Consider the following 27525-nt stretch of genomic DNA (forward strand, 5'->3'; position numbering starts at 1 on the left):
GCAGTTATTGATATTAATGTAGCCAGATATTGAATATCTAACTTGCAACTAACACCACCTTTTAAATTACTGACCCAAGAAAAAAAAAAACTCAAATAAAAAACAAATAAAACATCATAATCCAGAAAATGAGATAAATATAATTATTCACCTGCAGTAGTACTCCACTGTGAGCATCAACATTGGGCCAAGGGTTCTTGGCCTTGCCCTGCTCCAGTAACACATTGGGCACAATCTTGTAAAGCTGAGACACCATTTTGAACATGGCATCATTGGGAAGGTGTTTTAAGGCAAACTCTCACTGACATGTGTAACGTGGGTCTGTCTTTCTCAGAACAGCATGCCCATAGCCAGGCACCACCTAGGACACATACAATAAAGTTTTGGCACAATAATGGGCTTCAGCTTTCATTGTTAAAGAAGACTTTAGCCATATTTAAAAAAAAAAAAAAAGGTCTTAGAGAAGATAATGAAAATAACCATCTTAGGAAACAAACACCCCAAAGTTACAGTACTTTATACTTTTTGTACTTTTTACCTAATGCGAAGTATCATCCAAGATCTTCACTTGAAAAAAACAACACTAAAACAACTTGGATCAACTGGCCAAAGTGTGCAACGCTGCATCCTCCATGGCCTTTAATTAAAATGTTATTATAAAGATGTATATAGAAGTTGTTTTTTGTCCAAGCCTTTAATGACATACATAAGATAATGCATATAAACAAAAAATATATAATAATAATAATAATAATAATAATAATAATAATTATTATTATTATTATTATTATTATTATTATTATTATTATTATTATTATTATTATTATTACAAAAAAGAAAATAACATTAAACTCAGACATGACCATAATTACCTGAAAGATGAAATATCCTTTCACCAGTTACAGTAAAAGGATGGTGAGGTAGGTTTAAATATTTTGTCTATACATATATTTTTCCTTTTTTATTTATTTATTTATTTATTTTTACTCAAGCCTGTTAGCTTGTTGCGTTTCTCCATTCTGTTCTATTTTATAGCATTTGTCTACTACAACAGGTAACTTATCTATTTTCAAATGTAATTTACTGCGGCTTCAAATGTTCAAATGCTTGTTTTCAATGTTTGCATATTCATGCATATATCAAAATTATTATACAGAATTACATTTATTATATATATTATATATCTTCACAATTGAACAAAATGTCTATTTTTTAAACAATGTATTATATTTTATATAATACAGTGTTTAAAATATAATACATTGTTTATCTTTTATATAGATTTTTTAAGCATGGTTGTCAACTTGCCCTCTGCAAAATACAAGACAAATGTTGATTTACAAAAATTGCTTCACCTTTCATACTCAATGCTGTTATTTTTTGTTGTTTTTTTAATTTAATTTTTAATTTGCATGTCCTGCATGCACACCACTATACTATAGGCCAGGGGTCACCAACCTTTTTGACACCAAGAGTCTTGGGTACCGACTAATGTGAAGGGCTACCAGTTAGATACACAATTCTGAAATAACAAATTTTTGTCCAATTTACCTTTAATTATATGTTATTATTAATAATTAATTATATTTAGGGGTGCCAAACATAATTGCACAGGGGGCCAAAACTCAAAGCACACTTTAGGTCACGGGCCAAACAGAATAAACATTTATTGAACACACTAAAACTAGATGTTTTTTTAACATTAATATAAATAAATACAGACAGAAATATTATTCCAGAATAAATAAACTTAAACTTTAAATAAATAACTCTCCATAAAAAGATCTCCTGTCAAAATTATACGTTAGAAATATGAACATGCTGCGAAAAAACCCTGAACAAATAAATGAAAATTGTGCTTTTAAGTAAATGTTAAAATAACAACAAATCAAAAAAAAAAAAAAACAGATTTCTTTGCTCTTATGCATTTTATAAAAAATAATCTTAAACTTTAAATAACTTAAAATATTTTACTCTCCATAAAAATATCTCGTCAAACACCAGACGTCGCACAGCTTCATCATGCAGCTCTTCAGAAACACTCCCTGAGTAAATAACTGGCTGATGTGACTGATTTCTCCTCTGTTTTCACACCAGCTTCACTTTGTGATTTTGCTCTGGTGAAAAAGTCTGCTGAAATGTCAGATTCTTCTTTAACTCTTCTACTTTCTGCATCTTCTGCTCTGCATTCAGGTTTTTTAGCTTCTCCTGATGTTTTGTCTTGTAGTGCGTCTTATATTAAATTAATTAATTACAGCCACATTCGCTCCACTAATTTACTAATTTAAAACACACAGGTTTACCGGCAGTGTCAGTAAATATCTACTAAGAATCCCATGGGTTTTGAAAGGCTCTGTTTTCAGAATCCACTTTTCTCTTCGCCATTGTGAGGATCTTCACAATAACTTTACAATAGGGTTAAATACATCAACAGAAGCTCGACTTGATTGAACCTGGAATGTTCCCAGGTCGCCTCGCGTTCGGTAAGGTAGTTCGGTAGTTTTTGTTTATCAGCGCTTTATATCGCCGGGACATTAATAACAATAATAATAGATCTATATCGGGCCGGATTTGACACTGAGTTTGACCACGTTGGTGACCCCTGCTATAGGCTTTAAAATGTTTAAATTAAAGATAGTTAAAAACTCAATATGTGGCCTTTGTACATTTTTATACATATTCCCTGAATAAGTTGATCTAATCATTTGTCATTGCCAAGTCTTTCAGATTTTAGGCTGCAATGTACAGTTTCTTTTACTACAAAGTCCAGTAAGTTTCATGATAATACACGTGTTAACACTGTCAAATGTGTGTGAAAACTGACTGGCTATAGAAAGCCATGCTTTTTAAATAAACAGTTAATCATTACAATGTACAGATGTCAGGGACCACCCTACTACGTCTCCCGTGCGTGCACCGCCCACAAGGAGCTCCTCACCGTCATACTAACCACACACCTGACTCTCATCTGCACGCTAATCATGCCGCCTATATGAACACACGGCACACACACTCGCTGTCCTTTATTGCTCATAGTCCGACGTGGAAGCCACAGCCCCCTCACAGGTGAAGCTCCCTGAGTGCTACCAAGAGTTCCAGGATGTGTTCTGCGCACGGGCCACCACTCGCCTCCCCCCCACACCGGCCCTGGGACTGCAGCATTGACCTAATCCCAAACGCTAAGCTGCCCAGGGGTCGGGTGTATCCCCTGTCAGCTCCAGAACAACGAGCAATGGAGGAGTATATCTAACAGGCGTTCCACCAGGGGTTCATCACACACTCCACCTCCCCGGCCGCCTCCAGCTTCTTTTCGTAGGGAAGAAGGACGGCGGGCTTTGACCCTGCATCGACTACAGGCAGCTGAACACTCAGGTCGTCCCTCACCCTTACCCCCTCCCGCTGGTGCCGTCTGCGCTGGAGGACCTAAGGGAGGCAAGGGTGTTCACGAAGCTCGACCTCCGCAGTGCATACAACCTGGTGCGGATCAGGAAGGGAGACGAGTGGAAGACCGCCTTCATCACGCCATCAGGCCACTACGAGTACCGGGTCATGCCCTATGGCCTCTCCATCTCTCCCGCGGTCTTCCAAGGCTTCATGAACGAGGTGTTCCGGCCATTCCTCCAGAGGTACGTCATGGTGTACATAGATGACATTCTGATCTACTCCAAGAATCTGGAGGAGCACCGGAGGCACGTGCGGGATGTTCTGGAGGTACTGCGGTCCCATCGGCTATACCTCAACTGCTCCAAATGCGAGTTACACCGCTCTGAGATCCACTTCCTGGGGTACGTCATCAGTGCGGAGGGCATACAAATGGATGAGGGAAAGGTAAAAGCCATGAGTGACTGGCCGGCCCCTGGGTCCGTAAAGGAGCTCCAACGATTCCTGGGTTTCGCCAACTTCTATTGTCGGTTCATCCAGGGGTACAGCCAAGTCACCGCCCCCCTCACGTCTCTCCTCCGGGGAAAGTTTAAGACCCTGAAATGGACCTCTGAGGCACAGGAGGCCTTTTCCGAGCTCCACCAGCGTTTCTGTCAAGCTCCGGTACTGCGACATCCTGATCCTCAGAAGCCGTTTGTGGTGGAGGTGGATGCCTCCTCGACCGGCGTCGGGGCCGCTCTCTCCCAGTGGTCAGGAACCCCTCCCCGGCTCCACCCCTGTGCCTTCTACTCCCACAAGCTCTCTGCCGTGAAACGGAACTACGACATCGGCAACCGAGAGCTCCTGGCCATCAAACTAGCCCTGGAGGAGTGGAGACACTGGCTGGAGGGGGCCGAGCACCCATTCACGGTGGTCACTGACCACAAAAACCTGCAGTACCTGCGGGAGTCTCGGAGGCTGAACCCCCGACAGGCCCGCTGGGCTCTCTTCTTCACCCGATTCCGCTTCCACATCACCTACCGGGCCGGAGCACAGAACGGCAAGGCTGACGCCCTTTCCCAGATGTTCGGACCTGAGGAGCCCAGCGACCTGGAACCAATCCTTCCTCCCGCACTCATACTGGGACCTATCCTCTGGGACCTCGACAGAGAGATTCGGGCGGCCACTCGCCAGGAGCCCGCTCCAGAGGGCTGTCCTGAGGGACGCGTCTACGTTCCCACTCCCTGTCGGCGTGGGCTCATCCAGTCTGTCCACGAGGGTCTCGGCTCAGGCCACCCGGGGGAGAAACAGACAGTCCAGCTCGTCCAGACCCGCTATTGGTGGCCCGGGATGGTCAAGGAGGTGACCTACTACGTCCGAGGCTGCCCTGCCTGCGCTGTGTCTAAGGTCCCCAGCCACTTGCCGGTGGGCAAGCTACGGCCGCTTCCGGTGCCCCGATGTCCCTGGTCTTACTTGGGGGTCGACTTCGTGACCGACCTGCCCAGGTCAGAGGGGAACACCTGCATCCTGGTGGCCGTGGACTGGTTCTCAAAGGCCTGCCGCCTCGTACCTTTGAAGGGCCTACCGACCGCCCTCGAAACTGCGGAAACTCTCTTCCACCAGGTCTTCCGGAACTTCGGCCTTCCGGAGGAGATCCTGCCTGATCGCGGGTCCCAGTTCACCTCACGGGTCTGCCGGGCCTTCTTCCGGCTCCTGGGGGTTTCTGTGAACCTCTCATCAGGCTATCACCCACAGTCAAACGGACAGGCAGAGCGTAAGATCCAGGAGCTAAGCCGGTACCTACGGACCTACTGCGGCCGGAGCCAAGGGGACTGGTGCCGTTTCCTGCCATGGGCAGAGTACGCTCAGAACTCGCCAAGACTCTACTGGCCTCACCCCGTTCCAGTGCGTGTTGGGGTTCCAGCTGCCTCTGTTCCCGTGGTCAGACGAGCCTTGCGACGTGCCCTCTGTGGACTACTGGTTCAGAGAAAGCAGCCGGGTCTGGGAGTCGGCACACACTTAGCTCCGCAGGGCCGTCCGTGAGACCCGCCGGCACGTCGACACTCGGCGACTCAAGGTGGCCAGTCGGATCAGCGACATAATGCGTACTGGCTGGAGCTACTACCCAGGTACCGCATTCATCCCACCTTTCATGTGTCTCTACTCAAGCCCTGTGTTTCGCCTGTGTCTCTCCCCCCAGGTGGCCCCGCGGCGCCCGCCCAGCCAGACGTCCTGGACCAGCGTGGAGTCTACGCTGTGCGTGACATCCTGGACTCTCGTCGGCGCCGGGGTCGCCTCGAATACCTGGTGGACTGGGAGGGGTATGGCCTGGAGGAACGTGCCTGGGTGGCCCGTCGGGATGTGCTGGACCCTGCGCTTCTGGCGGACTTCCACGCCTCGCGCCCTGTGCCACCCCTGGGGGAGGGGGTGGTGTCAGGGACCACCCTAATACGTCTCCCGTGCATGCACCGCCCACTAGGAGCTCCTCATACTAACCACACACCTGACTTTCATCTGCACGCTAATCATGCCGCCTATATGAACACTCACGGCACACACACTTGCTGTCCTTTATTGCTCATGGTCCGACGTGGATGTATGCTGTTGGTGTTTTCTGCGTGCTCATTTTGGGACGTGTGTGTGCGCTTAGCGCTTACCATGTGCTCACTCAGGCTCATCCCCGCTACACACCGTCTCTCTCTCGCTCTCTTCGCGCAGCCCACGCCTCTTTCCAGGCGCACCTAGGACTGTACCTTCCCGTCTCGGGTTCCGACCCGGCCAAAGTGGACCGCGTCTCTTTCCGGACGCACATGGGATTTACTTTTCCTTTGTTTTCCGGATCCTGGTATGTTGGATTTACTCACAGACACGGATATCTTTTTACTCACAGACACGCGTTGTATTTCACGCAGTGAGCGCGCCACAGGACATTTTCTGCCCGCAGGAGGCATTCGCGTTGGCTCCGCCTTTTTGGTCTGTGTTGTTTTTTGTTTCAATAAAGTTTTCTCTATTTGCTGCTACTTCGGCTTCCGCCTCAGTGTCTGCATGAAAACAGATTAGTCACATGAGACTAAATATAAGACTTTATATTATGTAGAGAAAAAGGTGCCATAGAATTGGAAACACTGAGTATTGATATACGGATATATTTTTTTTAAAGATATATTTATAAATCACAGCACTTAAAAAAAATTAAATAAATAAAAAACATAAAAAAAAATAAATACAAATACAAATACAAACTAGTAGGTAGATGTTTTTTTTTTTTTTTTATTCTCACCCTTCCTGATTTTAGTGTATTCCAGATGTAATCTCTCATCTTTTCATCTGACACTTCACCACCAAGCTCCTTCTGGAGGGCTGTCAGCCACACAAGCACCTCCTGCAAAAAAAATTAAATAAATCAGACATCTTATAACAGAAGATTCTAAAATACATATTTCATATGCCATTAATTTTAGCTTGAAGGTATGCATTTAAAATGGGTAATTTAATTAATTATCTTCTTCATCCTTCTCCATACCCCCCCATTCCTCTACATCTGCTTCTTTTAAACCAACTACCTGCATGTCTTCCCTCGCCACATCCATAAATCTCCTCCTTGGCCTTCCTATTTTCCTCCTGCCTGGTGGGTCCATCCTTAGAATTCTTTTACCAATATACCCCATGAAATGATTCATTTCACTTGGTAAATGTGATAAGACAAATTTGACATGCTGAAGGTGATAATACTAACAGCTTAATTTTGAGTAGAGATGAGGCATAGGCACTAATCCCTAACCTGAGACCTAATTGGTAAATTAGTCAAGATTAAATTAAGCAGAAAATCTGCTAAGTAAAAAGGAAAAATGAATCAAGGAACATTCTGAAAATTTCTGAGGTAATACTGCTTTACTAGTCTAGTACCTGGTCAGCGAGTCCATGTAGGGGTTTAGCCAGACCATTCATGGCTGCACTGAAGGAAAGATATGGGTCTGAAAGTGCACTGCCCACCAAGTGACTGGTGTGGGCACTGACATTGCCACCTTCATGGTCACTGAATCAGTGGAGAAAAACACACATGTAGTTTCCATTATTAAATAGTTTTCCTTCTCGCAGTGTGAGGCAAATCTGTGAGAACAATAAAGCAATTTCAGTGTGCAAAATTATAAGCTGATTTTTATGTTTAAAACTTATTTTCTTCTAAATATCTTAGGTTTAGGAAAAAATGTTCCTCACGAGTTTTGCTTGGAGCACGCAAAAGTTCCATGATTTCATAGTGACATGAAAATAAAGCAAGGGAGTGGACAAAGACAACGATCTGAAATGTGTGCTTGTGTGACAACATAAATCATCTCACACTTGTGTGACACCAAAAGTTACAAAACACTGAAAGCACTCACACAAAAAAGGAAGTTTTAAACTTTTAAGTTTAAACATTTTCCTATTTTCCCGCAACCAATAAACACCAGTATTCTACTACTTGTGCACTTTGTCATTTGGCTCCTGAAAAAGACTCTATAATTACTGTATACAACACTGGCTTACCTTTTAAACAATAAGTAAAATGTTTATAACCTGTGGATGGTGAGATAGAGTCTCATGAGCTCAGGAAACTGGGGATCATTGTAGCCCAACATGTTAGTGAAATTGTGAGACCAGTCCAGGTTTGAGTCAATGGCTCCAATGCTGCTGCCTTCACGGTACAGTTTGCGGTAGATCTTAGCTGCCACACAAGGAAGCTTGGCAATCAGGTTCATGGAGTCCTCATTCACAAACTAAACCAGAAAACAAATTAAAAGACATTAAGTGAATAAAGAACACATAACTTGCCTGCACGTTACTTAGCTTCTGCAAATAAATAAACACTTGTCTCCCAGTGATTGCTCTTGTTGACTCTTTCATTCTCTACTCAGTTTTAGCTTTTCACATTACAATGCAAATGTTTTTTTTTCTTATAATTAATAAATTATAATTATTGTTACCTCCCAGTACTTGCTCTCATGAACTCCCTCAGAGTATGCTGGTGCAAAATTGCTTTCATTATTTAGAGCAGTGACAGCAGCACTAAACTGGGACATAGGATGCAGGTTGGTTGGAAAGTTATCCAACATTGTGACCACATGGGAGGGGAGAGCTGCCCTCTTAGCCCACTCTTTTGACAACCTGCAGAGACAATAAGGCAGCGTTAAGACTGCTGAAGAATTTCTAATCAACAGAAGCACAGATATAATAATCAATCATCATCATTTCACAGATAATTTAGTGCTCAACGGTGTGGAAAACAATAAATAATCCAGTACAATAATATAACCGAAGAAATATGCCTTTTGCAATTCAGTCACATACCATATCAAGACAAATGAAGAGCCAAGACTGACAAGAACAGCCTTTTTAAAAAGACATTAGGATTGAAAGTTATGCAAACATCTAGTATCACCAAAACACTCTCTATTGAAAAAACAGAAATCATACATATCATACATATCTTGTTACTCAAACTGAAATATGATTCCAAACCAGAGGTGGAAAAGATCAAAAATACAGAACTTTCTTATCTTTACAGATATTTAATAACTGAAGCAACAAAACAAATATTAAAAAAAAAACAATAAACATTTTTTATTTTATTATTTAATTTTTTTGTCAAACCACTCATTAACATCCCAGATAAAAGACTTTTGTTTTATGCTACTTCATTGGACTTTTTTAAATGGTCCAGGCCAATCACAAGATTTAGATATAGGTTTGTTTGGTCTTGCCCATGGTGGTGGAGAGGTTTGAATGGAAGAAGTTGATTCTGTGACAGGTGTCTTTTATACACATAATGAGTTGATTTTAGAAGTTCTCTTTTAAAGTGACAGTACTAATTTGGGTCTGTGGGATTCAGAATTCTTGCTTGTTGGTAGGGGATCAAATACTAATTTCACTCAATCAAATACAAATTAATTTATAACCTTTCTTTTTTGTTTTCTTTTTTATTCTGTCTCTCTCTGTTAAAATAAGCCTACCATACAAATTCTAGACTGTTCATTTCTTTGTAAGTATTTCCCCCACTGTATAGTAACAATATGTTCAAATTCCTTCATGTTTATTGGGTAATATCTGCTGTATTTAAATGTCCATGATCATTGTAATATCGCAGAGAGTATATCTTTTTATATGTTCCAATCCGATGCTAAGCTACATGCTGCTAACCAAGTATGCAATTACACGCCTGCAGGCTTGTGTTATTTTTACAATGAAACAGACAAGCAAAATAAGATACAGATAAATATACTTTGTAAACAAACTATATGACATTTGTTATTAACTATATATTGTACAATAAAATACATGAAATTACACATACTATTTGAGATTAATTAATGAATATTCATTTGTTCATTAATTATAAATTATATCTTTAACTTTTATCTTTTTCATTCTGACAGATAGCTGGGAATACTGTACAGAGCCAACACCAGGGAAAGTGCAAGGTGTAATATTTGCAATGAAATGGTTAAAATATTTGCCGTAACAGTGTAAGTGTGTTTACTGAAGTGTTACCTCAATTGTTTACACTTTGCACGTTTAGATTTAATAATTATTTATGTAGTCATTTTAGTAGACAAAAGGAAAAGCTGCACTAAAACTAATTTACTGAAGTGTTTATTTATTTTGTTTAGTTTTTGTTAATACCGTAATTTCCGGACTATTAAGCGCACCAAAATATAAGCCGCACCCACTGAATTTTACAAATATTTTTATTTTGATCATAAATAAGCCGCACCTGTCTACACTGAAACTAATGAACTTCACACCGGCTTTAACGAAAGACAGTGTCTGTTAAACGGTGTAAAGGGTGAAATATGTTGTGGCGCCTTTAAGAGCAGAGCGGCATTTTGGGAATAGCCTGCCGCCACATTTTCCCGGTATTAATGCATGTGTGCAAGACCGAGGAATATGTCCTTATATGTCCATATTTATGATGTGCTGTGGCCCTAATCAGTGGGAGCACACCCGATTTAATATAAAGTAATTTCATTGGTCTAATGTTACTGGGCTCAGTTTTTTGGCTTGAATTTTGTGAAACCGGGAAAACCCAGGAAAAATCCATAAATTAGCCGCTTCGTTGTTTAAGCCACCAGGTTCAAAGCGTGGGGAAACAAGTAGCGGCTTATAGTCCGTAAAATACGGTATATAATTTTTTGTAGCAGACACTGAAGTTGCAATAAAACTTTTTTTTATTTGTACAATTCACTTAACTAGTGAATATTTTTGAATGACTTCAGATAATGTGTTATAAATATTATGTATTATGTAACAATAAATGTTTCACAAATTTTCGTCCGGTCTCTCATTTTCTGTGATTACGTGCATTCATTCATTCATTTTCTTTCGCTTATCCGTAATTCGGGTCGCGGGGGCAGCAGTCTAAGCAGGCATACCCCGCCTTCGACTGCTGCCCAATCCTCACAGCACCGTCCCTTACGGTCCCTCCTGCAGGTGGTGAGCCCACGGGAAGGCGACCCCGCGTCACTCCGAAGTCACGGACCTTGATATTTCCCTCGTAAGGGACCCCCGGAGCATAAAGGGTTAAGGGCCTTGCTCAAGAGCCCAAGAGTGGCAGCCTGGCGATACCGGGGCTCGAACCCCAGACCTTCCGATCGGCAACACAGCGCCTTAACCGCTGGAGCCACCACTCCCCCTGATTACGTGCATCACATCAGCCAATTGCCCCGATTGCTTTCTGAATATCGGTATCATGTCAGCCATTAAAAATTCCATATCATTCGACCATTAATGCTGACCAGCTACAGTACAGCTTTGTGCTCCAGGCTGGAGCTGTTTAACATGGGTATGTGAAATCAATCTACTTTAAGGGCTATACAATTGGATGACTTAAATGCCCAAGAAATAGCATGGGAGCAATGTCTGTACCTTTGCAAAATGTGTAATGGTTGCCAGAGCTGAATTAGCCAATCTAATTAGCAAACCATTACCTGATCAACAGTGGGCACCTGGCCTGTGACCAACAGCCAGAAGAGTCCTTCAGGCAATGGTTCCTCACCACCTACAGCCTTTGGCAATAGCTGCTGACACTCGGGAATGCTGTAGCTACGAAAACAAATTCCCTAATAAAACATAAACAAATAAAAAAACAGAAATACTCAGTGCTATACACAGTGAGTGGTCAGATTTATCTGGATATGTAACTTTGATGCTGTCAAATCTGAATAATAGTTAACTTAAATATTATTTTACATATTTTAGATATTGCACATCCACAGAGACACACAAGTCTACCTGCAGCTTTTGCAAAACCATTAGAAAAAGAAATACTTACAAAACAATTTGTAATACTTATTTAAAATTCTGTTACTGTGAGACATGGTGTTCTTACATACCATGTCAATACATATCACATACACGTGGACTGCTGTATAGGGACTTCATCAGCCATTGAGATATGTTATTGCAAGATCCTGCAAGAAGTAGATGTCCTTAACAAGGAAACAGTTCACGGATACATGGGAGCCAGCTGGAGGGGAAGTAGTCAAGTATCAGTTTCCAAATAGAGTGCAGTGCCATTGGGCAGGGCCATTGACCTCAGCTCTGCATCAGTTAGATATAGGAAGAGAGATTTCCCTTTGAAGCAACCTCACAAACATGCCTCATAGCAAGAGATAGTAATAGATGGTCAGCAGTTGGTGGCAGAGAGGGAGGAGATAGAGCCTAAACTATACATACAAAGGCAGGATTCAAACAATCCTGTTTCCTGTGGAGACCATTTCTCACCACCCCAATGCACAGAAAATTGTAATTTACAACAGGAATTTTAAGGTTCCGGAATTTTGCCTCTGCCCAAGCACATTAATCTTATAGTACCACACTAGAGGTTGACCGATATGGGTTTTTCTCTGGCCAATGCTGATATTTAGAAATCAGAGAAGCCGATGGCCAATATGTGATGTCGATATTTTTTTTGGATGATATGTTTGGACAATTCCTATTAATTGGCCTAATCTTGCAGCACAATCAGCCAATGGTGATCAATTATCGACCTCTATACACCACAGATACACAGATACAGGTGATTCAAACATCACAGCTGTGCTCGAGTCCCACCGTGACTCAGCCACTTGGTCCTGGTACCCAAGGCTAAAAAAAATTTTCCACTCTGATTATGCTAATTTGTGACACTTTCTTGAGGATTGTTCAGAGTCCCAGCTACTTTCCAGTGGCTCATGAATTCTCCACACGGACCATTTAAAACAAGCTTTACAGTCCCTGACAAAAGTCTTGTCGCTTATCTATTTTGTAGAAGCACCTGCTATTAACCTAACTTTTAATTAATTAATTGGTGTTAGAAATAGCTCATATGAAAAGCTAAAACCCTCCCAAATGATGTTTAATGCACTGAAATAAATTAGTTTCACTGAAAAAATATTTATCATTTAATCAAGACAGAAAGGTAAAATTTTGGCAAGACAAAAGTTTTGTCGCCTGTAGTGTCTTAAACGTATAGTATCTTAAATGTGTAATATCTAAAAGCCTTAACTCATACAATTCTACAAATGGTGAAAGTCCTGGAAAGGCCAAAGTTAATTACTGAACCATCTGGCCAGATGTTTTCCTTTAAGCCAAATGTATGAAAGGCCCATAGGCCCCTTATCTTATGAGCCGTGACTGAGAAAATGAAATGGATGGTCGTCCTTAAATCAGTATAAGCCGAAGTATAGAATATGATCCAGGATGCATGTCCTCTTGGGAAAAGACCTTTGACCCGTTTTCACTGTATGTTAAGATGAATGGTCTGGGAAAGTGAGCGCTGGTACATTTGAGATATATTAAATCTGGACAAAGACAGGTTTTCTCTTTAAGATAAACATTATTGCACAGTAGGCTCATATACATCTGTTATACATTAAGAGGCGGACCCAGAGAATGGTCAGAATATATAATGAGTGTGCAGCCATGGATCGGGAGTCAGACTTTGAATCAGAGCGTGCTGACTCCAGGCTTGACCGGAAGGCCTGTAAAGATGCTATATTTCTGTGCTGAATAAAAATCATTATTTACACGAAATAACTGCGTCTACGGAGATTCCTTCCAACCGACAGCTACACTCCATCAAGACGACGAAATACACAACATTTCCTGGCGTCACGAATCCTGGGCGGTTTGCGGCCTCCTCAGCTTCGCAGGTTCTACTCCGACGACGGCTCCCTGATCTGTCCGGCCGGCTGAAACGGTGAGCGTTTGGGGTTCCGTTTATCTGCTGTTGGGTCGCACCGTTAAAGGCCTGTGTGTGGGTTATTGGGTTGTTGAGTGTTGTGTTGTGATTGTCGGTTTGGGTGGCTCTCCGTTCTAAAATTTTTGCACTGCTGGGCAGCGCAAAAGGGGGGATTTGACTGTAATAATGCTTTAAGAAAAATTAAACGTTGAATTACAATAGAAAAGAAGCGAAGTAAAAAGTTCAAGAGAAAAAAAAAAGGAACAGGAATAAAGAGAGAAGTGAAGAAAATAAGAGTTGAAGCTAAAGTAAAAAGTAAAAGGTGAATGACTCTGAGAAAGAGTTAAATATGGTAAAAAGTTGAGGAAATAAAGGAAAACAGGAATATAAAGGTTGAAATAAAAAGGGAAAAGTAAGAATAAGGTTTAAAGAGGAAGCCGCAAGATTTGGACAAAAACCCTCAGGGAGGTGACATTTAAGTCAGGCCACAAAACCTGGGCATTCACTAGGTGGATTTCAGGTCAGTTCTGGGAACTGGATGATGCAGAATTAAAATTTAATTGAAGTTCCCACTCTGACTAATTAGCTGACGAGCTAGGTGATGATGCAACTGTCATTTGAATTTCTGCATATCAATAAGGTAGCAAAAATTTAATAAAGGAAGGAAATAAAGAGAAAATAGAATAAAGGTGCGGCAAAATAGCATGCTATAAGTTTGTATGACTGAGTCGACTATAGTGTATGTGGAATTTTTGTGTGTGTGTTGAGGAAAACGTGTGTGCGCTTTGAAAAAAAAAATAAATAAATAAAAAATAAATAAATAATAATAAGAGAAGATAAGGGGTGTCTCTCCCTTTCTGTGCGCGCGGAACTAAGTGTGTGTTTGTGTTTGCGCGTGTGCGCTCAGCTACGAGTGAAGTACCTCTTCCTCCGCTGTGGGCGAAACCCCCCCTCTCTTCCTCTGCTTTTTTGTCTCTCTGCGTGTGAGGGTCTGTGCTCCGCTGCAGGCGGGCGGGACCCCCTCCCTTTCTCTCTCTTTCTCTCTCTCTCTCCCTCCCTTTCTCTCTCTCTCTCACTCTCTGGAAAATTTGTGTGTGCGTGACTGATTGCAATATGTGCTGAGATGTGTGATATATAGATATGAATAAATACATAGGAGAGTTAAGGTGGAAAACAAGGGTTAGTTTCTAGTAACTATAAGGATAATATTTGTCTTCTATCAAGATAAAAACAATGAGCCTTTTTGGGAAAATATTTTATGGCCAAATAAACTTTATGAGCCTCTAAAGAGGACCTAAATACGAAGTCAAAGCCCCTTAATACTGAATGAATAAAGATATCCCTACAGTGAGACAAAACATTCCCCTGCCCTGAATAAATAATATAATTCCCAAAAAAAAAAAAAAAAAAAAAAAAAAAAAAAAAAAAAAAGGACATATTCAAGTAGAGAAGTTAATGAGGGTGGTGAGTGTGTGCGTGTATGAGCAACTATTATAATAAAGTGATTATTGTATATGTATATGTATTGTTTGTGAGTAATACTGATTGATGAAAAGTTGGGGTGATTATTAAAGTAAAATAAATTAAAGTTTAAGCAATAATGATGTTTAGAGGTTAAAAGGAGATAAGCAATCTGTAGAGTATAAAATCCTGAATGCTGATGGACGTTGTGTGTGTGAAGTATGAGCTGTTATCTGTAGAGAACTAAAAAAGGATCTAAGGTCCTGTCTGCCTCTCTTGTTGAATCTTTGGTGTGTGTGCGCGTTGCTGAGACAGTTGCTCAGAACGTCACACGGATTGAAGCACGCTGACGAAACAACATGGTCAGCGCATGGCTTCTGGTTGATTAAGGCCAGTGCTGTTTTATCAAAAATAAATAAATAAATAAATAAATAAATAAAGTTTTTAAATGCTTGGACTTGTATTTGAACATGTGTGTGCGTATCCAAATATATATTTTTACTGTGCCGTTTGATCTCTCAGCTTGAGAAGTAACGCAGTGAATTACATTTTGTGTGTGACCTTTGTGTTATGCAGTTTAAAGGATACTTGGCAACGGACTGACCAGTCATGGTGTTTAACTAGATAATCATTTGATTTGTACTCGTTCAAGGGTTGTTGATGCGCGTTTTACAATTTGTTTGTGGGTTTTTGTTGAAGTTAAATTTAAGTAATCTTTAATTTGGTAGTTGGTATCAATTTATGCGTACAAGAATACAGAAAGTTGTCATAATGTCAAAAATAATTACTCCTGTAGTTGTGGTATGCGAACAAGTTTTTGTGCAGAGAGGTTATAAGCAGGTGGGGACTTCCGGATCGAATATCCTCAGATAACGGTAAAGAATTTGTGGATAAAACAGTCAAATTAATCTTACAAAAGTTGGGAATTAAACAGCGTCTTGGAGCAGTGTACCACCCACAAAGTCAAGGAATGTGTGAAAGAATGAATGGTGTTTTAAAGAATTGCATTGTTAAGATCTGTCAGCATACGGGTTTAAATTGGGTAGCAGCGCTTCCGTTGGCACTGATGGCGTGTCGATCAAGTGAGCTGCGTGATTTGCATATGACACCTCATGAGTTGCTAACGGGAAGACGGATGCCGACTCCTTGTTTGCGTACCAGTGGGAAAGGTCCAAGTCTAGCACTTTTGGAAGACGAAATGCGAACTTATGTAACATATATGGTCAGCTTACATAAAAAGATATCCACATATGTTTTTGACAGGCAGAGGAAAGACGAGGCGCAGCAGAAACTTGATGAGCAAAAGAGCACCACAGTGCAACCCGGAGACAAGGTGTTTGTGAAAGTGTTTAGAAGAAAGTGGTATAACGAACGTCGGGAAGGACCATTTGAAGTGGTCCGCAGTACTGGAACAGCGGTCCAGGTCAAAGGGTCTCCAACGTGGTATCATTTATCACATTGTGTTAAAGCACCAAAAGAGGAGATAACGTGTTCCCAGAGTCAGGATGTTGAAGGTTCAAGAGAATTGGAAGAAGGTATGGGTGAGCATGCAGCAGGAGAAGAGATGCATGACAATAACCAGAGTCAAATCCCAGAAGGGGAGATTGTCCGTGATATGGGCAATGGTGATGATGATGTGTATGCTTTTGATGATGCCAGAAATGACAGTACAGTTAACGGACAGGAAAGAACATTTGGGGACATTGATTTCCAGCAGGTTCCCGAATCAGCAGAGCCTGTGGCGGTGGAGAGAAATGCGTCACAGGTTAAGAAGGACTGTAACTCAACTGCAGGAGAATCAAGAGAGACAGCTGACAGAAGGAGTCCGAGGCCGGCTCGGAGAAGGGTTGGACCAAAACGATACGAGAACTAGAGCCCATGTGGCTATAGTTCCTCAGCAGATCGCTACAACACCCTCTCCTCCGAAGGTTGTTATCAGAGCTAAGTTAGGGAAAGCGGTTGTTCTTCCTTGTCAATGTGGAAGATGGAATGTTGGTAGTACTAATCCTCCTAAGTGGAGGAATAATCGTGGTGAAGATGTGTTGTTGACAGGACCCGGATTTGAAAGTGTGCCTCGCGATCAAAGAAAGTATTTTTTGTACAATGACATGAAGTTGGTGAAAATGCAGACGGATTGTTCACTAGTTTTGCGTAATGCTACATGGGAAGATGCAGGTGAATATGTGTGCACTTATTTAGAACCAGCATTTAAATTTGTGCCAATTCTTAATTATTGGGAGGATGATTATGTAACGCGTAAAGTGACACTTGTGATAAAAGGTTTGGAACCTAGTGGAAATGTCGCGGATATTACAAAGGTTCAAGATCAATCTAATGCAATGACTACTCCGAGAATGAATAATTCTCAAACGGAGCTTGTTACAGTAGTGCTGGGTACAACTAAGAATGTTGATACATCAACCCAGACTACTACTTTGTCACAGATAAAGCTTGTCACTACAGCTCTGGATACAACTACGAGTGTTATTACATTAACCCAGACTACTCCTACTTTATCTACGATTGTAAAAGAGTATAATGATACAATAGTGCCAATACCTTTGATGCCTGTGAAGTTTGTAAACGTAACACAGGTGCCGGACGTAGTGACCTTAGAATCGACAGAAGTGTTAAATATGACTCAGGAACCCATGTTAAAAACAAAGCCTACAGTAAATGGTAGAGAAGAGACCTTTGAGGCCGGGAAACAGATGTGGGATGAGCATGTTGTAGCCTCAGCTGAGATAACTCAGGAAAATATATCAGATACAATGAGTGACTATTTTAATTCTACTCAAGTTCGTACTTTGCAAAAGAGAGACAGTGACTGGAAAGCATATGGTTTCGATTCATCGGTGTTACAGATTGCTGACCCCTGGGCAAGTAGGAACTTATGGTTCCAGCAGATAACTCATTCTGTTAGATCAGTTAGAAATTTGAATTGTCCATGTGTGGTGAAAGTTTCATCACCAGGCACATGGCCTTCAATTTTAGAAACGGTGCCAGAACCACTAACTATTAGGTGTCAGTCCTTTGCATTATCATGGTTGTTGTTTCAGCAGCAGGCATCGACGGATATAATAATGGCTTTGTCAAGTAGTCTGTTTAGACCAAAATATGATTGTTCATGGTTGGAAGAATTACCTTATGTGAATCTACTGGATCAACATGAAAATATAATAACAGCAGTCCCTGAGCCGATGGAAGTGACACCTGTGAAAGCTGCTGGTTGTTTCTGTTCAAATGAAACGTATACTGGTTCGGGGATGTATATGGGAGTATCTGATTGTGACAGCTATTTGATGAATTTGGGCCAACATGATAATAAAAATATTAGTAAGTTGTATGAAGTAAAGTTTCGTGCGCCACATCAGAAATATAGTAAAACTTTGATGGTAAGGAATCAAGATTTGCCTGGAAATGTGACAATAGGAAATTTTAGAGATATTTGGTGGGTTTGTGGTGATAAGGCATAGATATTTCTGCCTTATGGATGGATAGGATGCTGTTACATGGCAAAACTGAAGCTCCCATATGAGGTTTTTACAGTACAGAAGGGAGACGGTCCTGATACAAATCAGTCAAATGTTGTTTCTGCTAATAGGAGGAAAAGAGCATTGGCACAGTTCCATAATTTGGAGTCATACCATTGGAGAATAAGCCTAGGAGAAAAGTGGGGTATAGGACTATTCCCATGGTATGGTGTGACATTTTTAGCTGATCATATTGATAACATCACTTATACATTACAGGGTTTCGCCAATGAGACAATAAGGGGATTTGATTTTCTGTCTAATACTCAAAGAAGTCACAGATTGACCCTGCTAAAGCATGACATGGCGTTAGATTATATATTGGCCAAGCAAGGTGGCCTATGTGTGGCTTTAAACTTAACTGGTGACGCATGTAACACCTTGATCCCCGATTCTTCTGATAATATGACTAGTGTTATAGAGGCATTGCGAAACATACGAGATGCCTTCGGTCCAGCTGAAGGAGCCGGATGGTCTGCTAATTCTTGGCTGCAAGACAAATTAGGGCCGTTAGGTGCTGTCCTAGTACAGATTTTTATGGCAGTTGTCGTATCGTTGTGTGTGATGTTTTGCTTTTGCACGCTGTTGCTGACCTTTGCGAAAGCAATGATATTGCGATGGGTTGGAGTTGTGATGCCTGGGGACGGTACCCAGATGGCGCTGCTGCGAACAACAGATGAGGATGGAATGGAATTAGATGGTGAACTGATGGAGAAGTATCCGTTTTGATATTAGTTCTTATTGTGATTCTTCATGTTATTTGGCTATAGGCTTACTTTTTAATAGTTTCCCCCTATACTGTGTTCGGGTAAAAGGGGGGAATGGAATGTGATATGATTCATTTGTTGCCTGAGAAGACGATACTGGTTGGTTTTTTTTTCTTTTCTTCTCTCCAAGGAAACAATATTGGGGGAGATTTGAAGGCTCGGAACAAGGAATGCTGTGATTCTACACATCGGCGACCCCATACTGAGAATCAACTCAGCCGCGGATGGACATTTTCCCCCATACACACATATATATATATATGTTTATTATAGGATTTTATGTTACAGTATATCCAGTGACATTGATAGAAAATGTTTATACTAGTAGTAATCATAGTAAGTCATGATAGTTTTTAAGTTTCTTCTGATACATAACCAATGCATATGTATTACTTCTTGTTAAAATCTTGATTGGGCTGGAGTACAATTTGTGGCCACCTGGGGCAGAGGGGCCGTGAGAGCGGTTTTCCTGTCTTGATTGTTTGAAGGATATCTAAGGAGAAACGGCTGCCTGACAGGTTTTTTCTCTCTCACACTCCATAAATTCATTATATTGTTAAGGTTCTGTGACAGAATGTATTATTACTATTTCTGTAACCAATGATGAATATGTATGCTATATTTTTTTTGTTTATCGTGGGATTATTGATCCCCCGAAGGGGGGAAATATGTAGTGTCTTAAACGTATAGTATCTTAAATGTGTAATATCTAAAAGCCTTAACTCATACAATTCTACAAATGGTGAAAGTCCTGGAAAGGCCAAAGTTAATTACTGAACCATCTGGCCAGATGTTTTCCTTTAAGCCAAATGTATGAAAGGCCCATAGTGCTTATCTTATGAGCCGTGACTGAGAAAATGAAACGGATGGTCGTCCTTAAATCAGTATAAGCCGAAGTATAGAATATGATCCAGGATGCATGTCCTCTTGGGAAAAGACCTCTGACCCGTTCTCACTGTATGTTAAGATGAATGGTCTGGGAAAGTTAGCGCTGGTACATTTGAGATATATTAAATCTGGACAAAGACAGGTTTCTCTTTAAGATAAACATTATTGCACAGTAGGCTCATATACATCTGTTATACATTAAGAGGCGGACCCAGAGAATGATCAGAATATATAATGAGTGTGCAGCCATGGATCGGGAGTCAGACTTTGAATCAGAGCGTGCTGACTCCAGGCTTGACCGGAAGGCCTGTAAAGATGCTATATTTCTGTGCTGAATAAAAATCATTATTTACACGAAATAACTGCGTCTACGGAGATTCCTTCCAACCGACAGCTACACTCCATCAAGACGACGAAATACACAACACGCCTATACAGAAATTGAACAAATTTACTGCAAATACAAAAATATGTCAGTAAATTAAGTAGTGGTGCTGTGAGATCCAAATTTAATATCTTGTATGACTTCCATGAGCTTGAAGGACTGCATCCATGCGTTTTGGCAAGGATTCATACAATTTATTGATGAAGTCATCAGGAATAGCAAAGAAAACAGTCTTGCATGCCTCCCAGAGTTAATCAATATTCTTTGGTTTCGCCATGCTTCCTTTTTCATCCTACCCCACATATGCTCAATGATGTTCATGTCTGGTGACTAGGCTGGCCAATCCTGGAGCATCTTAATCTTCTTCGCCTTGAGGAACTTTGATGTGGAGATGAAAGTACGCGATGGAGCACTATCCTGCTGCAGAATTTGGCCTCTTTTATGGTTGGGAATATAAAAGGGAGCTAAGATTTCTTAGTATTTTAGACTATCGATGTTGCCTTCCACCCTGCAGATTTCTCGCAGCCCCCATACTGGATGTAACCTCAGACCATGATTTTTCCGCCACCAAACATCTATGTTTTCTGGGTGAATCTCGGATCCATGTGGGCTCCAGTAGGTCTCCTGCAATATTTGCGGTGAAATGCCACACGGTTTTTCAATTGTCTTTTGTTTAGTGCTGGCTTCTGGGCACTGATTCAACCATGGAGGCCATTTCGAGACAGAATCCGACAAACTGTTCTGGTTGAAACAGGGACTTCAGGTGACCAGGTCTCGTGGAGCTTTGCTGCAGTGGAAAATAGGCTGGCCTTGGATTTTTTGAGCCAACAAACGGTCCTCTCGAGCAGTTGTCTTGCGGGGTCTGCCTGACCTGGGCTTGTCAAAAACGTCTCCAGTCTCTTCAAATCTTTTTTTTATCCTCTGTACTTGACGCTGAGACACATTGAAGGTGTCTGCCACATCAGCAGTGGATCTGGTCTTCAGCCTCTTGATAATCAAAACTTTAGTCTCAGGGTGAATCTTAGGCATGTTTGCAGGGGTCTAGTTGCAGTTGATGTGAAGGTCTAGTGCAGACATGGGCAAACTACGGCCCGCGGGTTTGGTTTGGTTTATTATATATTTGGTCTTATATAGGGGGTTTATTAATCAGGCCCGCCGAACGTGACCAAATTATATTAAAATAGGTACGGGTAAACATTGTTCAATTTACCTTTCCCCTGTAATGCCCACGTTTCCCCTAAAGATGTCGCACTTAAGCTTAATTGACGTTGTTCACGTGCATTACTCTCTTCTTCTCCTAAGAGAGCTTAATCTGATACTCTTTAAAAACTGCGACAGTTTCTGGCAAAACATCCTGAGAATTGCCACAACAAAACTTACTCCAGACTTTGATTAACTGGCAAAATAAGGAGTTCAACAACACCGTTCCTACTGAAACTAAAATTGATTTTTTCTGCTGTGTTTATTGATGCCCTCGCAATAAAAAAAATTTTAAACAAATTGTTGATCTTTTAGTACTTGATGAAACTGAATATGCCAAATCTCTATATATATATATATTATATAAGGGTGCACTTTATAGTCCGGAAATTACGGTACTTCTTATCAGATTACTGGATTAATCGATGGAATAATCGTTAGAATACTCGATTACTAAAATAATAGCAGCAGCCCTAATTTATTTGTACCAATCTTGAATTGCATTTCCCAGTACTACTTACTAATAGCATATAATTGCACCCCATTTGTGGATAATTAGATTAGATTCAACTTTATTGTCATTGTGAAAGGTACATGTAATGTAATAAAGTTGATTAGTTACACCATGAAGTTATGGGAAAGAGTAGTGGAAGCCAGGCTGAGAGAAAAGGTGTCCATTTGTGAGCAACAGTATTGTTTCATGCCGAGGAAGAGTACCACATACGCATTATTTCTTTGAGAATGTTAATGGAGAAGTATAGAGAAGGTCAGAACGAGTTGCATTGTGTGTTTGTGGATTTAGAGATAGTGTACGACAGGGTGTCGAAAGAGGACATGGTGGTATTGTATGAGGAAGTCAGGTGTGTCAAAAAAGTATGTGAGGGTGGTGCAGGACATGTATGAGGACAGTGTGACAGCAGTGAAGTGTGCAGTAGGAACAACAGACTGGTTCAAGATAGAGGTCGGACTGCATCAAGGATCGGCTCGAAACCTTTCCTGTTTGCAGTGGTGATGGACAGGTTGACGGACGAGGTCAGACAGGAGACTCCATGGACATGATGATTGTGGATGATACTGTGATTTTTAATGAGAGTCAGGAGCAGGTTGCAAAGAGCCTGGAGAGCTGGAGGTGTGTGCTGGACAGAAGGGGAATGAAAGTCAGTAGGAGAAAGACAGACTACATGTGTGTGAAGAAGGAGGGCAGTGGAGTGGTGTGGTTGCATAGAGAAGAGGTGGTGAAGGAGTTTAGGTACCTGGGGTCAACAGTGCAAAGCAATGGAGAGTGTGTTAGAGAAGTGAAGAAAAGAGTGCAGGCAGGGTGGAGTGGGAAGGTAAAGTTTATAGGACTGTGGTAAGACCTGCGTTGTTGTATGTTTTAGAGACAGTGGCATTGAGTAAAAGACAGAAGGTGGAGCTGGAGGTAGCAGAGCTGAAGATGTTGAGGTTTTTAGTAGGAGTGATAAGAATGGACAGGATTAGAAATGAGTTTATTAGAGAGACAGCACATGTAGATCGTTTTGGAGACAAAGTGAGAGAGGCATGATTGAGATGGTTTGGACATGTGTAGAGGAGGGACATGGGGTATATCGGTAGGAGATGCTGAGGATGGAGGAAAAGAGGAAGGCCAAGGAGAAAGTTTATGGATGTGGTGACATGGTGTGGTGTGGAGACGGATGAGCCACTGTGGCGACCCCTAATGGCTGAAGCCAAAAAAAGAAGACGACTCGTTTTTCCAGCAGAACTACAAAGGAGAGCCAGAAGGTAACACAGACATTATGGTTCCCCTTCAGGAACTCGAGCTGCGTCGAAACGCTATGGGAACGCCCCTGCGTGACCGCGCTCTGAACCACGTGTGTAATCTGACCAATAGGCGTTTGGTACGTGACGTCATCAGCGGGCGACGTCGCGTAAACAGGAAGCTACAAATGGCTGCGAGATGGACCAGACGCTAGCTTCTGCTCATTCAGGTAAGCGCTGTTTCGCTGTGTTTTGATCGAGTGATGGCTGGCAGGCAAGGTTTCCGCAGGTGCGTTCATCCGTGTCCGCGTTTTATTACCGGCAAGGATTCGCATGATCGGTGCGTTGTTTGCTTGGGAGTGAAGCATGCACAATCGGCTCTCGAGGGTGTCTCGGAGAGCGCTCTTTGAGAAGAGCTCTCTCCCTCGCGGCTCCGGTCCCGCTCTCGCCGAGGCGAAGCGGCGCCGGCGCTCGTGGGGCTCGCAGGCCGATTTAGCGGCGGGGTTGGAGTTGTATGAGTCAGCTTCAGCTTCCTCGGCTGAATTGAGCTTTGGCTCTATCGGAGAAGCAGGCCCGATGGCTGCTTCTTCTCCTGGTACGAGCAGCGTGGCATTACATGTCTCTCTCTCCGAGGAGGGTGAGCTGATGGATGCTAGCGAGCCCGTGGAGTCCTCGCAGCCTGTGCTGTACGAGGAACTCCTCGAGGTCGTGACACGAGCTGTTGCTAAGCTGGATCTAGCTTGGCCGGTGGAGCAGCAGAAACAGCGCGCACCCAGTAAGCTGGATGAGCGCTTTCTGCGTCCTGTGTCGCTTCCTCGGCGCCGGGGCCTGCCGTTCTTCCCCGATCTGCACGCCGAGGTGTCCAGTTCCTGGGAGACGCCGTACTCAGAGCGTTCTTCGTCTCGCCACTCCTCGCTCTATGCGAATGTGGTTGGGGCTAAGGCGCGCGGCTATGGGGCGATGCCGCGTGTTGAAGAGACGCTAGCTAGCTATCTCTCTCCTGGCGTGGCTTCGTCGCTAAAGGCTCCGATGTTCCCTACTAAGCCGCTACGTGCTACATCGGCTTTGGTGGGGAAGGCTTACGCGGCAGCAGGTCAGGCTGCGGGTTGTCTCCACACCATGGGTGTGTTGCAGGCATACCAGGCTGACCTGCTACGTGATTTGGATGAGGGACTTAGCTCTGGGGCCTCCGACATTAAGGAGTTGCGTCGCGCTGCCGACTTAACCCTTCGGGCCACGAAGCACACGGCGCGGGCCGTTGGTCGGTCCATGGCGGCCCTGGTGGCCACGGAGAGGCATCTGTGGCTCACCTTGTCCGACCTCCCGGACAAGGATCGAGCTGTGCTCTTGAACGCTCTGATGGCTCCTCCTGGCCTGTTTGGCGACGCGGTGACGGCGGTCATGAACAGGTTTCAGGAGTCTAAGAAGCAGTCGGCTGCGTTCCAGCAGTACCTTCCTCGCCGATCACGTGGGGCTGGTCAGCGGCAGCCCCAGCCCGGTCCCTCCGGGCACCGCGAGGCCCAGAAACAGAGCGTTGCCACCCGGGCTCCGAGGGCAGGGCCTAAGGGTCTGAGGCGGCGCTCTGGGCCCAAGAAGGAGCGGGCTGACCTGAGGGTCACCCTCGCCTCCAGCAAACGGGCTGTGGTGCGGAAATCCTGACGATCTTCCGTCGAAGGGACGGTGCACACCTCTCGCTACGGTTCCCGTCCCTCCCCCGCACCATCAGGGGGGCAGGCCGTTGACTCTGCCACAGGATGTGCTTCAGAGCACGGCCTCCCTCCAGCGGGCGTCTCCCTCTACTTTCGCCCAGAGTCTCGGTACGGGTGGGGGAGACCCGCCGCCTCTCACGAGGTGTCATCAGCTGCTCTGAGTGGGTCAGAGGCCAGCCCCGAGGGGCGATCCAGTTCGCGTCCTCTCCTCCCCGTTTCAACGGGATGTGTCCCACCCTGGTGGGACCCGAGCAGGCTCTGGTCCTGGAACAGGAAGTACGCGCACTCCTAGGGAAAAGGGCCATCAAGGTGGTTCCCCCCTCGGTTCGAGAGTCAGGCTTCTACAGCCCGTACTTCGTCGTTCCGAAGAAGGATGGCGGGTTGCGTCCCCTTCTGGATCTTCGCTTCTTGAACTGTTCTCTCAGGAGGCTCAGGTTCAGTATGCTCACCCTCAAGGGGGTCGTGACTCAGATCAGGTCCGGGGACTGGTTCGTCACGATAGATCTGAAGGACGCATACTTTCACGTCGCCATCCATCCTGCACACAGGAGGTTCCTGAGGTTTGCCTTCGGGGGCGTGGCATACCAATATCGGGTCCTCCCGTTCGGCCTGGCACTCTCGCCCCGCACCTTCACGAAGTGCGTCGATGCAGCACTGGCCCCGTTGCGGCTCCAGGGCATCCGCATTTTGAATTACATCGACGATTGGTTGATCCTGGCTCATTCAGAGCGTCAGGCGATTCGAGATGTCGTCCTCGCCCACATGAAGGTGCTCGGGTTTCGGCTGAACGCCGGCAAGAGCGTGCTCTCTCCGGCGCAGAGAACCGCCTTTTTGGGCGTGGTGTGGGATGCGGCCGGGATGCAGGCACGGTTGTCGCCTGCTCGGGTCGAGGTCATTCTCACCGCCGTCAGGAGGGTGCGGGAAGGCCAGCCACTCACTGTGAGGCAGTTTCAGAGGCTGCTGGGTCTCATGGCGGCTGCATCCAGCATAGTTCCGCTCGGGCTCCTGCACATGAGGCCCCTCCAGTGGTGGCTCCGGGGCAGGGGGTTCTCCCTCAGGGGAAACCCGCATCGTGCTATCAAGGTCTTGCGGCGTGCCCTTTGAGCCTTGGATGTCTGGAAAGACCGTCCTTCCTGTCCCGTGGCCCGGTGCTGGGGGCTCCGTGCCGTCGTGTGACGCTGACGACGGACGCTTCCCTCACGGGGTGGGGAGCGGTCATGAGTGGCCACTCCGCCCAGGGTCTGTGGAGCGGCCCACGTCTCTCGTGGCACATCAATTGCCTGGAGATGATGGCAGTGTTTTTGGGGTTATAGCACTTCCTCCCGGCCCTGAGAGATCGCCATGTGTTGGTCCGGACGGACAATACTGCAGTGGTCTCTTACATCAACCACCAGGGGGGTCTCCGGTCCCGCCCCTTGTACAAGCTGGCGCGAGCGGTCCTCTTATGGTCCCAGGACAGGCTCCTGTCTTTGAGGGCCATTTACCTCCCGGGTCGGTTGAATGGCAGAGCGGATGCCCTGTCGAGGCAGGGCCCGAGGCCGGGGGAATGGCGACTCCACCCCGACACGGTGGAGCTCATATGGCGGAGGTTCTACAGAGCCCAGGTGGATCTTTTTGCGACCCAGGAGACCTCGCACTGTCCCCTCTGGTTCTCTCTCTCTCACCCAGCCCCGTTAGGGCTGGATGCCATGGTACAGTCGTGGCCGAGGCTACGCCTGTACGCTTTTCCCCCGGTCGCTCTGCTCCCTGGAGTTCTGGAGAGAGTTCGCCGGGAGGGAGTCCGTCTCCTCCTGGTAGCGCCTCGTTGGCTGGGCAAGCCGTGGTTTGCGGATCTGGTGTCCCTGCTCGAGGGCCCTCCGTGGGAAATTCCTCCCAGGAGGGATCTCCTCTCACAGGCGGGCGGAACCCTGGTTCACCCCCGCCCGGAGTTGTGGAAGCTGTGGCTGTGGCCCCTGAGGGGTCACAGTTCGTAGCGGCTGGTCTTTCTACCGAGGTAGTTGGCACCCTTCTCCACTCCAGGGCTCCCTCTACGAGGAGGTCGTATGCTGCACGGTGGCGGCTGTTCGCGTCATGGTGTGCGCACCGTGGTTTGGACTCAGTCAACTGCCAGGTCGGCTCAGTTCTGGAGTTCTTGCAGGAACAGTTTGCCACAGGGTTGTCCCCTTCGACCCTCAAGGTTTACGTGTCCACCATCGCGGCTTATGGCACCTTGCCTGCGGGGCAGTCGCTGGGCAGGCACCCTCTGGTGACACGTTTCCTCCGCGGCACCCGGAGGCTGAGGCCCGGG

At 44.4% G+C, this 27525-nt stretch overlaps 1 protein-coding gene and 1 long non-coding RNA gene across 2 annotated transcripts in view; one reads left to right on the top strand and one right to left on the bottom strand.

Annotated features, from left to right (window-relative positions):
- Positions 1 to 27525, top strand: part of LOC310742049 — a 101912-nt gene that overhangs the window by 12368 nt on the left and 62019 nt on the right. The gene's annotated exons all lie outside the window — the stretch shown is intronic.
- On the bottom strand, positions 127 to 8525 carry LOC310742038 (citrate synthase, mitochondrial-like). Its single transcript, XM_083570590.1, has 5 exons — positions 8325 to 8525; positions 7918 to 8117; positions 7267 to 7396; positions 6641 to 6742; positions 127 to 361 (listed from the first exon to the last, which is right to left on the bottom strand). Exons 1-5 carry the CDS (start codon positions 8451 to 8453, stop codon positions 299 to 301), a joined length of 624 nt encoding a protein of 207 aa, XP_083426716.1. The 5' UTR covers positions 8454 to 8525; the 3' UTR covers positions 127 to 298.

The sequence above is a fragment of the Silurus aristotelis genome, assembly GCF_946808225.1.
Source record: "Silurus aristotelis genome assembly, chromosome: 19".
Taxonomy (NCBI): domain Eukaryota; kingdom Metazoa; phylum Chordata; class Actinopteri; order Siluriformes; family Siluridae; genus Silurus; species Silurus aristotelis.

What these genes read in the sequence shown, in the direction of transcription:
- LOC310742038 (XM_083570590.1), bottom strand. Translation starts at nt 8,453, where the DNA reads ATGTTGGATAACTTTCCAACCAACCTGCATCCTATGTCCCAGTTTAGT. An exon ending in ATGAGAGCAAGTACTGGGAG is followed by an intron (nt 8,118 to 8,324) that starts GTAACAATAATT and finishes TTTCTGGTTTAG; the next exon opens with TTTGTGAATGAGGACTCCAT. An exon ending in TACATGGACTCGCTGACCAG is followed by an intron (nt 6,743 to 7,266) that starts GTACTAGACTAG and finishes TTTTTTTTGCAG; the next exon opens with GAGGTGCTTGTGTGGCTGAC.